The 15,828-nt window shown below is 34.4% G+C and overlaps 1 protein-coding gene and 1 pseudogene across 1 annotated transcript; one reads left to right on the forward strand and one right to left on the reverse strand.

Moving 5' to 3' along the window:
• The first annotated feature begins 6,364 nt into the window (after positions 1-6,364).
• LOC132641467 (uncharacterized) lies at positions 6,365-12,958 on the forward strand. The gene is made up of 9 exons (XM_060358473.1): positions 6,365-6,898; positions 8,669-8,752; positions 8,850-9,317; positions 10,175-10,310; positions 10,506-10,668; positions 11,215-11,343; positions 11,651-11,845; positions 12,293-12,415; positions 12,529-12,958. Exons 1-9 carry the CDS (start codon positions 6,706-6,708, stop codon positions 12,622-12,624), a joined length of 1,587 nt encoding a protein of 528 aa, XP_060214456.1. The 5' UTR covers positions 6,365-6,705; the 3' UTR covers positions 12,625-12,958.
• A 424-nt stretch (positions 12,959-13,382) lies between these two features.
• On the reverse strand, positions 13,383-15,623 carry LOC132639762 (LRR receptor-like serine/threonine-protein kinase FLS2; annotated as a pseudogene).
• Between the last annotated feature and the right edge of the window lie 205 nt (positions 15,624-15,828).

Below are 15,828 nucleotides of genomic sequence, written 5' to 3' on the forward strand. Positions count from 1 at the left end.
TGTCTCACCCTTGAAGGCTTTGGATTTCGTCCTCATCCAGTGTTGATTGATACATTTCATTGATTATCATTGTAAGATTGGGACCCTTCTGTTTGTCAATAATTCATGTACACCACACGCACGAATGGCCCCTTTCATGTCTTTTTAACCATTAATGTGTTTTGTACTATTCCCCCCTCTCTAAAGAAAACTTTTGTTTTTAGGTTTAACCATGGTGCAACTACTATACATTTTCTCAGATAGGTTCCTTTAAGGTGATATAACTTATTGAATTGTTCTTCATTCTCTGGTGAGGGGCTTTTACTACCTCTAGGGAGCGGGCGAGGGGGGGAGGTGGGGACTTGTGAGGAAAAACACTATTGATACCGCTAAATTGTAAAGATATAAGGTAAATTAGAATAGTACATTATTACATTAAATAACAATACAAAAAAAAGATAGAAGTTATCGACATACAACTTATGTCGCTAAACAGTCAAAATTATTCGTTAATCTTATTTAACGACATGTAATTATCAAGAATTATCTTATGTGCAGGCTATTAGCAAAAAATCAATAATGAATTTCGTAGGTTATTCCCATTTCTTAGTGTAAATTGATTAATTATAATAAATATAAGTTGGTCTTAAAAGAATTAGAATACTCCTATATATGTGAGAGCAACCCCATATAACTTTTCAAGTACTAGCGTGGCCACTCAAATTAAAGTCTGCAACTAATATGGAAGAAACTTTTCTCATGTCAATAAAGTTGATGTGTCTTGGAACAAAGTGGGGAAAGAAGTACAAGACAATTAAAGTTTGGACAAGTAAATTACTTTTCCAAGACTAGCACTACTACATTCACTATTGCGCTATTGTGATTTATTAATTGCAGCCATGGATCTTATCATTCAACATTTGGAAGTATTTTATTCAAATTCTAAAATAATATTTAGATATTATTTTAAATAAGTAATTGTTTATTAAATTGATTAATCATTTTAACATCAAACTTGAAATATTGAAGTTAATACATTTTAGGAGTTTTTAAGTTTTCACTCATGCAATTTCAACAGTATTCTCATGACCAAATACAATTTCAATTTCAAATACTAACCTAATGATTTAAAATTGCCGACTTTAAGACATCTTTAGAGTCATTTATTGTATCCAAGAGAAATATCTTCGTGGTCTCTGGCTCTCTGCTCATAGTCATATTCCCTACACTTATTTTGGGGCCACTTTGATTTAAATTGTTAGTACTCAACATAATTATACTACCTACTAGTTGTTATAAATTTTAATTTCATATAGTAATTAACAGCTACCGATAAAAAGTTTATCAAAATTATATACACTAATCCAGACTAAACAAATCTTAGTTACGTGGGATGATGATATTTTTCCTTACATCAAATGTCAAATTACTCTAGTAATTTCTGTGAAGTGGATGTTTGAATGTACTTGTCACATGTTGCTTCCTCGTGAAAATTATTATAATTAAGAGAATTTAGACAGCTTTTATTGACTCCTCAAGGTCAATTCATGAAGTGGGACAAGAGTGAACAAATGTGAAGTGGGTCCACATGTAGCTTTATATTTTTCTTCAATAGTTAGCTAATTAAGTTCACCAAATTATTAGCTTTATGTTTTTTTTCTTCAATGGGCCACATCCAAATCCAAAACTTGTCCAAGTCCTTGAAAAAAGAATTACTATTTTTTAATGCAACCAAAATTAATTAATAATTTCATATATGAATCTTAAACGATGTACGTAATAGTTTAGAGCATGTAAATTAATATTTTGATATGTTGTCTTGTGATTGGTCTTAATCAAGATGCACTTAATCATTAACAACGACCTCCAATTGTATTATAACAATTCCAAATATTAGTGACTTGTTCTCGTGATTAATTTAATATAGCACAGCATAAAACCAAATAATCTTGATTTTTCAACATTAAATATTTGAGTCACTGTGAATATGACTGTGTTGAATGGTTAAAGAAGTCTTTAACCAATACATGTTCAACTATTAATTTACTTATTAAGGTTGGATGTGCGGACAAAATTTAAAGAATCAGGAATTAGGTATAAGGTGTAATGATAATTTTAATGGTATAAGTCTTTTGGAGAAAATTGTGCAGAAATAGCCCAAAATGAACAACATCAAATAATATAAAAGTATCTTTATGTTGTTTTAATCCACAACTGGTATCATAGATAATAATTTTAAGAGACAAGTATGAAAATGAAAGAGTAATGGCATGGGGGTCTAGAGTAGTGCTTTTACTCGTCTACGGGTTGGTTTATTATATTTTCCCGTAGTTTGGAAATGCATACACAAAAATAAGCCAGTAACTTCGGTGGCTATAAATACTTGACTAATGTGGGTGACACAGAGTTAATCTCCAGATAAACTCATTAGATGGTGGTCACATTAAATTTAATTCGAGATGAAAATTGTTGGATATACGAACAAAATTTCATATTAATGTTGATGAGAAAAAACTACATATAAGATTTACTGGTTTTAATAGTATCGGCCTTCTGAAAAAAAAATTGCGGTTTGAACCGAAGCAAATAATATACGCTCTGGCCCAACAATTAAACCCAGACCGATTATGAGCTAGGGAATGAAAACTATAGTATTAATATAATATTTTAACAAGTTTGACAAGTTCAGCAAACAGTGTCAAGTATGTCTGCACCCACATAACGCCAAGGAGAAGCTTCACAATACTTACTTGAAACCGACCTTGAAAAGTCTAAAAAGTCAAATTTTTACAAGTAAGAATTAAATTTCAGAAGAAATCAACCGCATGGTGTCATGCATTTCCCACGGACTTCACCTACAAAAAGGGAAGACAAAACAGATGGAGTAGGTTTTATTTGACAAGATAATAAAGGAATTGAAGACTTACTTACCCAATCAAAATAGAGGAGGAAATATCCAAAAAGAAGAAGAAGGGCTAAACTACAAAGAAAATATGTAAGTACCACAGATGTTACATGATAATCGACCTAGAGAACTAGGGATTGTTCCTGAAATTAATTAAAATAATAAGAAGCCGGACATGAATAAAATATGAAAATTTGAAAGAATATTCCTAATATTATTATTATTAATTAATAAATATTATATATTAAATTAAATCAGTATTTCAAGTTCAAACTTGCAATATATAAAATATAAAGTCCTAAAAATAGGTTTTTAGAGTTTTTCAAGTTTTTGAACTTTAACTTTGTTTTCATGTCCAACCCAACTTCAAATACCAAATACGATTTTCAATCTAATTTCACATATATTTTTTTACATTTAAACTAAATCATGTACAAATACCTATATAATACGTCTCAATCATAAATAAATTAAAGTCCATTATATGAATCATTGCAATATAGCTATTATGCTAATCTAGACTCTAAAAAAATATGTATGTTGATTCGTATCTATTAGTTAGAAATTTAATTCGAGGAAAGAGACCCATAAAAATTAACCACGTGCCAGGAATCAGATTTGAATTGATAACACAAGGATTTCAATCCTCTACTCTACCAACTAAGCTATCCCTAATTATTTCCAATATATATATATATATCCTCATTTTATTAGAAAATGGGAATCTAAGTCAATTAAAATGACACATTGTTCCTACTTCAAACTCATCTTTAAAAAATGCAGTGACCCATCAACTTTGCAATTACAAAGAACTCAATAAATGTGTGGGTATGATAGTGCTTTTACCACCAAATAAGTGATGTAATTTCTTTAAACTGTGGCCATTTTTGGTAGTTGAGATTTTCATAGCTAACATCATTACCCGTCAGGTAAAAGTAAAGGCAAATCTCCCTATTGTCAAATCTCTATCCAACCAAAAGCACCGACTGCCTTTAAGGAAAAATAGGGAAACAAAAACTTGTTAATATAGCAAATTTCTTTCACCATCTTTTCATCTTAACTTTGTCTAGTCAAGTGATAGGAAGATATGCTTACGTATTTGACAACTCTGCTTTAATTTCCATTTGTAGTTAATAATATGTATAATTTCCAATTTCTCCAAAAAAGAAATACATTTAAACTCTTAGGGCTCGTTTGGTACGAGGGATAAGAGATAAATAATCTCTATTAAATTTGAGATGAGTTTATCTCACATTTGATTCGGATAAAATCGCAGTATAACTAATTTCGGGATTAGTTATTCCGAGACTGTAGTTTATTTTATCCTGATGGGAGGGTAGAATAACTAATCCTAGGATAAGTAATCCTGAGATAACTTGTTTCCAACCAAACGATCCCTTAGTATACAACACTTGTAGGAAAATAGTATTCCTGCCGTCCCAATTTAAGTGTCTTTCTTTTCTTTTCGGTCTGTCCCAAAAATAGTGTCTCTTTCTATATTTAGTGAGTTAACAATTCAAACATCCTTTATGGCAAGTTTAAAACCTCAAAATACAAAGGACATTTTAGTACGTTACAGAAAATTTTAATTGAAGACCACAATATTCAAAAATCTCTTTTTATTCTATAAACTTTGTGACCAGTCAAACTAAGACACTTAAATTAAGACGGAGGGAGTAATATTTTTGGTATAGCCATTTGATATACGATATTTGAGCCGATTGATTTAAATTCGCATTGTGTCTGACTTATTAAAGTGAAAAATACTTTTCGTTGGAATACTTTTTCTTACGGGACTCAAACCTTATATATTTGGTTAAGGGTGAAGACATCATTTTTATGACTTTATGTCATCACACCCTCTATGGTACCACATCTAATTTAGATATCGATGAAGTTACCCTTGATGAGATTTAAACATGATATTTTTTTATTAATAATTTAATCAGTATTATTTTGTATTTATTCATTTCATTAAGTTGTGTAAGCAAAAGCACCAAAAGAACAAAGTTATGGACGTACTTGTTATACTTTGTTCTAGTTTTCTATAATTTTCAAATTTAGAAACTAAGCAAAGAGCCAGAAATCATAATAGTATTGTATTGTCACCAATATTTTTATATTTATTTTTAATTTAGGACAATTCTTTTTTAAATCAAAAGAGTAACAAAAGGCTGACTCAATTGGGTACCATGGTTGTTCAACAAAATCACGATGTGTATAAAACTGGCAAAAGAATTGTTATATTCGGATTCTGACAGCTAGAAACATTAACAATATCATAGAACCTAATATTCCCAAAGTACACTAAAAAAATACTCCACATTATCGTAAAATCTGATCACTTTAGGAAATAAAAAATTAATGACTACTCTTCCCACGTAATCACCTTTATTCCCACGTGCCAACTGCAGCTCTTGTAAAACCTTTACCAGAAAATTCACACACGTTTGGGTCTATCACACTTCTGCCACGTGGAACTTCACGTGGATCCTCGTTACCCGACCCGAACTACCGTCACTGAATTGGGTGATTTGCACTTTGTCCGTATTTTGTGTTGACCTTTAGCTTTTGTTCCTCAAGAAAAATAATTTTTTTGTAAGACATAAATTTATATTTTCGTATCATAATATTTTAAAATTATGTCTGATAAGGGTTGTTTGGTTGGTGGAATAGGATAAAAAAGATATTCTATAGGATTAGTTATCCACCTTCTATGTGGAGAGCTGATCCCAGTATTTTAGGACAAATTATGGGATAAAATAATCCTAAAACTAATTAATACTAGTAACCAACGCAGGATAAAATAATCGTACATATTATCCTTTTACCATTAACTAAATAATTTCCTTAAAGAACTTATGCTCCGATATAAGTCTGATTTTGAAGGACAAAAATTAAAGATTATCCCAATTTGAAAGACAAACAACGCAGTTTCTTTGGTAAACATTATTTATTACAGCTGCCATTGGTTGTATGTCATGTGTTCAAGTATATAAAAATAAATTTTCACTTTTACTTATTCACTTTAGCATATTAAGAAAAAATAATTTTTTTCTTGTTTTACCCTTAACACTAATTACTCATTACGAAATCATTCTCCAAATCTAAAAAGACTATATATCAATTAATATGTGTATCATACTAAAATACATATTTTATTTATTAATTCTTAAAGAGCGTGTAAAATTAAAAGTGGACAAATAAAAGTAAACGGAGAGAGTATAATAGTTTGTTAGAAACACCCGATGTGGATAAGTATTTTTACCAATTCATTCCATGAACATTTTACCTCATGGACTCTGTGTGTGGCTGTGTGCGTGTGAGAAGACAGATCTTCTGCCACGTGGCATCTCAAGTGGGTTCCCATTACCCGACCCGACCCGAGATGCCGTTACTGAACGTTTGGGCTCTATATGTGTACGTGTGTTTATACGATAAAATTGACTTTTCTCTGTTCCCAGGGGGAAACTTACAAGTTTGGAATTTTGTTTTTTGTTTCTTTTCTCTTTCTTTTTTTATTTTATTATTAAATTAAAGCTCACCGGTAGCTCTGAAAATCACGTAAATTCAAAAAAAAAAAAAAAAAAAAAGAATATTTATTTTCAAGATTTCATAATAACTACTTATTAGAGAGAAGGAGATTGAAAGAGAATAGAATTTCACGTTTCTTCTCTCTAAATCTTATTAAAGATCAGATTTTTATTCAGTTCTTGGTTTTTTTCTTATATGATCAGCTATATTTCTTGATACCCACAATTTGTTTTTTTGTTTCTAAAAACACCCTTTTGATAATCTAAGGGGGTGGGGTGGGTGGTGAGATGGGTGGGTGTGTATCAAGACCAGATGGTTGTGTTGGTGGTAGATTGGGAGGTTCAAAGAGGAAGTGTAGAAAAAGAAGAAAAACTGTTAAAAAAAGGGTGTCTTTAAATGTATCAGATAGATCATCAGTTGATAATAAAGTTGATAAGTCTTTTCCTTTGGATCGCTCTTTCAACAATCCTACTTTTTATGGTACTTTCTTTTTCTCTATATCTTTGTTTTTTTTTCCCTTTGAAATTGCTTGTTTTCTTGTTAAATGAATCAATGTAATGGTGATTATTGGATTTTTTGATCTGTAATGCTGATTATTCATAGCTTCTATTACTACTTGTTGTCTCTTCTGGTTTACTCATAGTTTTCTTTCTATCCTGATGTTGTTTCCGCTTTACTTGAGCTGATGGTCGATCGGAAACAGCCTCTCTACCTGCCAAGGTAGGGTCAAGGTGTGCATACACTCTACCCTCCCCAGACCGCACTTGTGGGATCACACTGGGTATGTTGTAATGCTGATGGAGTGTGAAACTAATCTGTGTTTGGAGTTTAATTTTTTCTTGACTTGGTTTAGCTAAGTTGATGGTTAGAGATGAGGAGTTTGGTGGGCTGCATTTTTCTTTGGAGGTTGGTTAGATGCATTCTGGGGAAATAAACTCAACTTTTCTTTGGAGTAGCTTATTTTTTTTTATTTTTTTTTATATATTGTTAATAGGAAGGGGTGGAGTTGTTTGGGTTTAGGGAGAGCCTAGAGAAGTGGTTCAGCTGAGGGAGCTTGATATTATACTTTAATGGCTAGTGGCGGAGCCGGAATTTTCACTGAGGGGGTTGAAAATATGAAGAAGTAAACACGAAGAAGCCAAGGGGATTTTACATCTACTATATATACATAGAAAACAACTTTAATTTATACCATGTAATTTTCCGCCAACGGGGGTTCATCCCTTGCTTCCATTTGGCTCCGCCCCTGGTGGTGGCCTGGACACCACCGTTGTTAAAAAAAATACTTTAGTGGTGGCATGGAGCTAATTCTTTAAGTAGTAGAAGTAAGTGAAGTTCCAGTGACATCTTCAAGGCTTGTGTTAATTACTGGATGAAGGAGGAAGAGGCAAATGAAAAGGAGCTGTTTTGACAGTTTTATTGTCTATACTATGCACCCATATAGATCGATTTAAGTGTATGGTATGGTACACTCAGCTGCAATTTGTATATATTGCTGTATATAACGCCTAGAGAGATGAGGAGGTGAGGCCAAATTGTTGAGAAAGGCTTAAGATTTTTCTTCTTTGGATGACATATAGTACTCATAATAACTCTCATTTATCTTTGGCATCTTAATTAGCATGCTCCTGAATGGTGCTGATAAGTGAAATGCTGGGAACCAGACGTTTTTCTTCAACAATTTCTTTCTTGATTTGTTCTTGAATTAAGTGAGTTGGGATAATTATTCCATTATGAATTTGGAATAGCTTATTCTAGGTTCAGTAATATACCCTTCTGACCGAGCTATGATATTGGATAATCAAAATAGACACTATGTGATTAATTGAAGTTATACATATACTGAGCTTATCAGTATTCTTGGCGGTAATTGACGGTACCAATTGACGTCCTAAAGAAAGACTCATATTGTTTTCTTATGATAAATATTGATGGTTCCTTTTATCTATTTTTGATGACCCTTTTATCTATTTTATCTAATGCTAAATTACTGAAAGTTGCTAATATCCTTGCAATGTTTCCACTTATCCTAAAATGAGTGGTGTGCCTTTGAAACTGGAACTAGGCAGCTTTCTTTTAGATCACGATGGATATCATCTCTATCATATCTTCAGTTACCTTCCAATCATATCCTAAAATGTTTAGCTTCGCATTACTTCTATCAGTTCAAACTAAAGCTGAATAGTAAATAGCGTATAAACCATTGCAACCGACCATTTTCTAACATTCTGTGCTACGATACAATAACAGGAAGTACTGAAGAAGCATGGTTTGATTCTGCTGCAATATTCGAATCTGATGGCAGTGATGAAGATTTCCAGAGTGTTGCTGATGGTATGGCTTTCTCATTTCAGCTTATGCGTTCTAACTGCAGTCGGGAAATTGACATTCTGTGAATTTAAGAATAGAAATGTATCACAATATTCTGCAGATATGCTCTCTCTCAACAGCTTTGATTGTGGGCGGACCAGCGTAGCTTCTGCAAAAGATGTCCAACATGGGGATGTTGATGTCAATGCCCACCACAGGTTATCCACCGACCTGCAGAGGCAGGGAGAATTATCAACAAGCAATCCTACTTGTAGCTCTGGCAGTAGCTCAGCCAAAACCGCGATCAACCCAAGCAGTGTGTTGCATCCAAAAGATGGGCCCCACAGTGAGGTACAGCCTGTGTTCATTGACGAAATCTCTTCGTCTGCTAATGGAAGCAGTGGCAGGGAGGATGGATTGTTGGATAACTGTGGAATTCTTTCAAACAACTGTTTGCCCTGTCTTGCATCCACGGCTGTACCAGTTGAGAAGAGACAATCTCTTAGCTCTAATTCTCCAAGTGCAAGGAAGAAAGCTGCCATAAAACTTCCCTTCAAATGGAAAGAAGGAAATCCTAATGCTGCTTTACGTAAGTTTCTATTTCTACCCTTTTCTCCTTGCAATCTATGCCTAGCCTTTTGGTCTAGTTGCTTCAGTTCAAAGTTTCTGCATGTATTTCTAATTGTCAGTACTCTTTCTGGAACTAGATTTTGACGACCTTTTATCAATTGCACAGAATTAATCAGTTGATTTATGCTTCCATCAGCAATGTGGAAGAATAAAGAAATCTCATGAATTGCTTTTTTGACCTTAGCCTATTACAGGATTTAATATAGTTGTGTTAATTATTTTTCTTCTAAAAAGCACTTGTTATATTCCACTATCATCCTGTAACTGTCAAAACTTTGTTCTATCTGATGCCAACAAGAAACGAAATTAAGTTATCTTCAGCTCTCCTAGAAATATTACTTGCGACAGTCGTGGACAATGTTTGAGCTGTTTATTCTTCTTCTAAGGTATAACTGAAGTGAACTTCCAATAAGCAAAATGCTCCAAAATTTGTTTTACAGTGTAGTTACTGAAGTATGAGGCAGTGGACAAACGTTGGGTATAGAAACCTGTTCTGATGATGTTGTTAGGAGATTTATGTTGTGTGTATTTCTGTTGGTTTAATGCTCCTTCACTTTCTGAAAGATTGAAGACCAAATGTTATCCACATGAGGTCATAGCTGCGTACTTTGTGCCGAGAGTAGATGAGTCTGAACTGCTAAAGGTGGCTGAATGCCTTAGCATGTGTCCTTTATTCTAATGTTAAAAGATTATCAAGGCCAAATATGATGTCACACATGTATGCTACATTTATGTGGGAAGCGTACATGCTGACTACTAAACAGATCAGCGAATTGAGGAAAAACAAACTGACTCTTATCCTTTTATGTGGTACAGTTTCGTCTAAAGCCCTGCTTCAAAGGCCAATAGCTGGTTCCCAAGTACCAGTTTGCCGGTTGGAGAAGAAAATGCCTGATAGTTGGTCCCATATTGAACCGGGTACTTTCAGGGTTCGGGGAGAAAACTATTTCAAGTAAAGTGCTTCCTTCTCTTAGCAATCACATGCACTCAGATAAATGTAAAATATTATATGAAGATGTGTCTAATCATATAAGAACTTAGAACATCTGTATGATAATAATCAACAAGCATATGGATATGTGCCAGCTGCCACACTAGTTCATGTGTTGTATAAGGTATTTCATTTCACACATTTGTTTTTGTGCAGGGATAAAAAGAAGGTGTTTGCTCGAAATTATTCAGCATATAATCCTTTTGGGGTTGATGTATTTTTAAGCCAGAGAAAAATATTTCATATTGCACAACATGTGGAACTTCCTTTCATTGAACATTCTGGAACACTTCCTCCCATTCTTGTTGTGAATGTCCAGGTATGATTGATTTTTGAAATTATAGTAATGAGTATTTACGTCATCTTTTTCTTGATCTAACCTTCACAAAAGCTTTCAAGGTTCTGAAAGTGGTTTTGAATGTTATCTGCTTTGTTCATTTTAAGTTTGTTTGTGCAACTTTACAATTTAAGATAGGTATTGTCTCCACGCTATAGATGCAATTTCTCTTCAAAGTCTAAAGTACTCTGCTGCATAAATTAGTAGGAATTTCTGGCCCCCTCATGGGGCAGTTGAGTAAATGAATATAGTGTAATCACTAATCCTAATTTATTCACGGTGTGTCCAAAACTCCTAATCGTACAGAGTTTCATTATTTAAGTAGTCATTTAATTCATGTAGTTTCTATTTAGCCATTTCATAGCATGCTTAACCTTGCCTTTTGCTTTTAGTTCTTCTATGTATCAAAGTGCTCCCATTCATGTAATTTCTGTTTAGCCAACTTTCTTAGTGTTCTATAGTCACAGGATAGCTACTTAAAACTTGATTATTCCCTCATGTTGCGGAGGTACTGTTTTTCTTCTGCAGATCCCATTATATCCTACCGCAATTTTTCAAGGTGAGACTGATGGTGAAGGGATGAGTTTTGTCTTGTATTTTAAGCTTTCAGAAAGTTACGCTAAGGAACTTCCTCCTCATTTTCAAGAGAGTATCAGGGTAAGTTTGAGCATTCATGTTTTTCTCATATTTATGCTTTTTCTTTCCTTTTCTTTTTCCGTATATGACTGGTTGGTTTCTCCATTTGATACTATCATCTTTTCTCGCTTCTTTTTCAGTTCTATCTACTTTTTTTTAACATCCTTTGCAGTGTTGAGTCATTTCACTTGGTCTTTTATATCTTGGTATCATTTCTTCCATGTTTCATAGACCATAATATTTACTCTGTTCAGATTTTGTTTTGTGAATAGTCGAGTTCCTATTTGAAATAATTATCACTTTCCTCCCCTTGTCTTATCTTGGACAGAGGCTGATTGATGATGAAGTGGAAAAAGTAAGGGCTTTTCCTGTGGAACATACCGCACCCTTTAGGGAACGATTGAAGATATTAGGTCGTGTAGCAAATATGGAGGAACTCCCATTAAGTGCAGCAGAGAGGAAGCTTATGCATGCCTACAATGAAAAACCTGTTCTTTCACGTCCTCAACATGAGTTTTACAAGGTAAATTTGGCCAAGATTGTTTTCTTTTTAAATTTGAGTACGATTTGGCTACACATCATGTTCTACTAAAAAATTGTTAAATGACCCTGTCATTCCCTTTTTTTTTTTTTTTTTTTTTTTTTGAAATGACGAGGGAATTCAATCCCTTTTAGCACTTACTTTTGGGGAAAAGGCGAGCATGCTGTTTTGAACTGGGAAATATCCTAACTAATCTGGTATATCCAGCAGTAAATTAAGATAGTTTCCAAGTAGTGTAGTTTACATTTGTTACGGAAGCATAACATATCTTCATTTAAATTTTTTCGCCCAAAATTTTAAGAAAAGTTGTTTCAGTTTGCATGTATCTAGACTGTTGCTCAATTTCTGGATTAAGAAAGAAATATATATATAACTAGGTTTTGATTCGTCTTTTGATTCTTGCTTCGGTTGTTAATGATCTTTTTGCAGGGAGAGAATTACTTTGAGATTGACATAGATATGCATAGATTCAGTTACATCTCTAGGAAGGGTTTTGAAACATTCCTAGATAGACTAAAGCTCTGTTGCTTGGATGTTGGCCTAACAATTCAGGCAAGTATCTGTCCTCAATGTTCCATTCTTTTTTCTTTTCTTCCAGAATATTTTTTCGGCCTCGGATATCATTTTTTTCATCTAGGTAATGTCTTTTACCACTTTCCAAGCAGGGCAACAAAGCTGAAGAATTGCCGGAGCAGGTTTTGTGTTGTATACGGTTAAATGAAATTGACTACGCGAATTATCAGCAACTGGGGTTGGAATAACGAGCCCTTTGAATTAGCTGCACATACATTGGAATTGTCGAGATATGGCAAATAAAGAAGTAACTTAGAGAAGTTCAGTTGTCCCTCGCTTTTGGTGCCTACCTCTCTCAGTCTCACCCTTCCCCCATTTATCAAAATCTTCGGTGTCAGGCAGATTATAAGGGTAGCAGGTTCAACAGGAACTGTTAAGGACCTGTTTGGGGCCAACTCCTATGCCACCTAGCATTTTATGACATGAGTTCTGGACAAGTCAATAGCTTACATTAGCTATATCTATGTGTATGAATTCATGGACAACATTGAGAAATCAGTTAATGGAATAGATTCTAATTCATTCTTTTTGTTTGATAATGTAAGCAATCTGTTCAATTAACTTTCAGCAACACAGACTTTTAGTGCTTTTGATTTTAAATGCCAATATGTGAGGGAGGGAAAGGTGGACACTCTTGTTGATTTTCACCAAAGTCGGATACTTGTAGTGCTTGTGTTCTTATATGCCAAAGGTTTTAATGTGCAAATGGACAAGCGTTTTGGATTTCACCAAAATTATACACACTTCTACTGACAGTGTATGTAATTTAACTTGTAATATCTGGTTACTTACCATTTATTATAGGTAACCTGCTTAATGTATATAGTGATTAGCTAGTGAAGAGTTGCATTAGCAGTTGAAGAAGCAATGAGTTGCATTGGCAATTTGATCATCTGTATTAAATTGTTTCTAGAAAAGTATGTGAAGAGCAACAAATAGTTGAAGCTCAAGATTTACAGGGAGGAAGGGGTTTCCCACATAAACCTCTATTTTCGGAGAATGAGCTTTGAGGAAAATCAAGAAAGGCTTCCCATAAGGTATTTTTCCTTCAAGAAGATTATCTGAAAGTCTCAATTCTTTCAGGTTTGTCAGCTTCAGAAACTCCTCAGGGATTCTGCCTGTAAATTGATTTTTCTGCAGCATCAGTCTCTCCAGAGTGCTCACATTCGCCAGCGATGTTGGCAGGTTAGAGCCTAATCCATCGTAACTGAGATCCAAAGTCTCTAGTGATTTCAATGTTCCTATGGCAGTTGGTAATCTACCTTTGAGAAAATTACGCGATAAGTTTAAGTATTGGATTTTCTTGTCCTCCCATGCCAATCTGTTCAATGAAACTTGAGAAACTGTTATCGGAAAGATCAAGATATGTCAATGATCCTCCTTCAAGCCTGCTCTCATCTGGAAAACTGCATTAACAGTGCCTTCTAGCTTATTCGAGTGAAGGTCTAACACTCAGGGGCGGAGCCAAGTGTAGTTGAGGGGGTTCAGAACCCCCTCGGCAGAAAATTACAGTGTATATTGAAGGTTAAAATTATTTTTTTATGTATATATGGTAGGTGTTGAACCCCCTTAGCTTCTTGTATATTTGCCTCTTTATATTTTTGAACCCCCTTATCGAAAATCCTGGCTCCGCCACTGCTAACACTCCCAGATTTTCAAGATTTGTGACAGTAGATGGAATCTCAGACACAAACTTGTTTTTAGAAAGATTTAAAGAACAAATCCGAGATAAACTGCCAATCCAAGATTGAATTCTTCCTGAAAGATAGTTAGCCGACAAGTCTTGTTCCAGCAATGAACTGGCAAGTGATTGAATATCATCTTGTAATTCACCACGAATTCCACATCCTGCCCAGTAGATTCGTGATAGTGATGGCACCTGCATGAGCCATTTGGGAATGGTTGATATGTTCAGATGGTTGAACGATAAATCCAGTGATTGAAGATTTGAAAGGGAAGAAATTTCCTGAGGCAATGGTCCTTCAATCATGTTATGAGATAAACTCAACAGGAGAAGTTGACTAAGCCCGTTTATCGATCTTGGCAACTGACCAGATAAGTGCTTGTAACCGAGATACAACTCTGTGAGTGACTTGAGATTACCTAAACTAGAAGGGATAGGACCCTTAATCTGATTGTTTGCAAGTGAAAGTCTCTGAAGGGAAGTCAAGTAGCCAATAGTTTGAAGTATCGTTCCACTGAGGCGATTGTTTTGCAGTCTTAGAAATCTCAGAGAAGACTATTGGCCTTGTTTTGAAGGCAACGGTATCTCTCCCTCGAGCTGGTTGGCATTCAGGTAAAGACTTGAAATGGAATATAAGTTAGAAATGGAATGAGGGATTATCCCGGTTAATGAGTTATTAGACAAATCAAGCTCTTTCAACACTTGCAGATTGCCAATGTTTTCTGGTATTTTGTCAGTCAATAAATTATTTTGAAGAGACAGAGATTCCAATTTTGTCAAGTTTGTTATAGACTCAGGAATTGCATCAGAAAGTTTATTCAAATGTATATCCAGTCTTTTAAGATTCTTCAGATCTCCAATGCATGAAGGAAGAAATCCAGGAAAACCATTTTCTTGGAGATACAGTTCTTCAAGTTTAGACAACTTACGCATGCTTTGCGGTAATGCACCAGTAAACTTGTTGCCAAGAAATTGAGTTTTCTGAGATTCGGAAGACGTAAACCAATCGAAGGAGTTTGCCCCGTGAGGCCCACAAGTTCACCTATATCGATGACCTCGAGAGAATTCAGAAGTGTGATTGAAGGAGATAAATAATTCCCCTACCATAGTAGATTGAACTGGTGCATCACCTGTTGTACAACTCTTCCAGTTTCATTGCTGCAAAAACTGCCTTCCCATTTACAACAATTTTGGTTTTTCCATTTATCTAATCTGCCAGAAGTATCTGATTGAATTCCAGCCTTGAAATCTTGAAGACTCTTTAAATCATTTGGATGGCATGACTTACTTTTGCAAAAGTTTGCGAGTGTTAGCAATAGAAGAAACCAAAGAATTTGAGAACCCATTTTTATTGTTTTGCAGTAAAACTGTGGATGGTCACTAAAATATGCTTGAAAATGTTGGGATGTATACCATTAAACATGGTATATTCTAACAATTGTCATGGTTAAAAGTCTAAGAAGGAAATTGATGGAATACAGGCATAGACAGCGGAAGCAAATAGTCAGGATCGAGCTTGCATGTAATATAGACCACACATAATCAAAGATTTCAATCAAACATAAAATCGATACTCTTGGAGCGTGACTGCGGCTGCAAATCGAACCTTCAAGCACGAGCAAAAGTTGTCCACGTGTTCATCCTTCAGTTCCACAGTCTTCTGCTGTGTAACCCGAATAATACCAGAATTTGATATGAATATATTTAT

This window comes from Lycium barbarum, chromosome 5 (assembly GCF_019175385.1).
Source record: "Lycium barbarum isolate Lr01 chromosome 5, ASM1917538v2, whole genome shotgun sequence".
Lineage (NCBI taxonomy): Eukaryota > Viridiplantae > Streptophyta > Magnoliopsida > Solanales > Solanaceae > Lycium > Lycium barbarum.

Bases quoted from the DNA above. Each gene is read 5' to 3' on its own strand.
- LOC132641467 (XM_060358473.1), top strand. From the start codon at position 6,706: ATGGGTGGGTGTGTATCAAGACCAGATGGTTGTGTTGGTGGTAGATTG. The intron at 10,311-10,505 runs GTAAAGTGCTTC...GTTTTTGTGCAG, and splicing joins CGGGGAGAAAACTATTTCAA to GGATAAAAAGAAGGTGTTTG. The intron at 12,416-12,528 runs GCAAGTATCTGT...CTTTCCAAGCAG, and splicing joins ATGTTGGCCTAACAATTCAG to GGCAACAAAGCTGAAGAATT.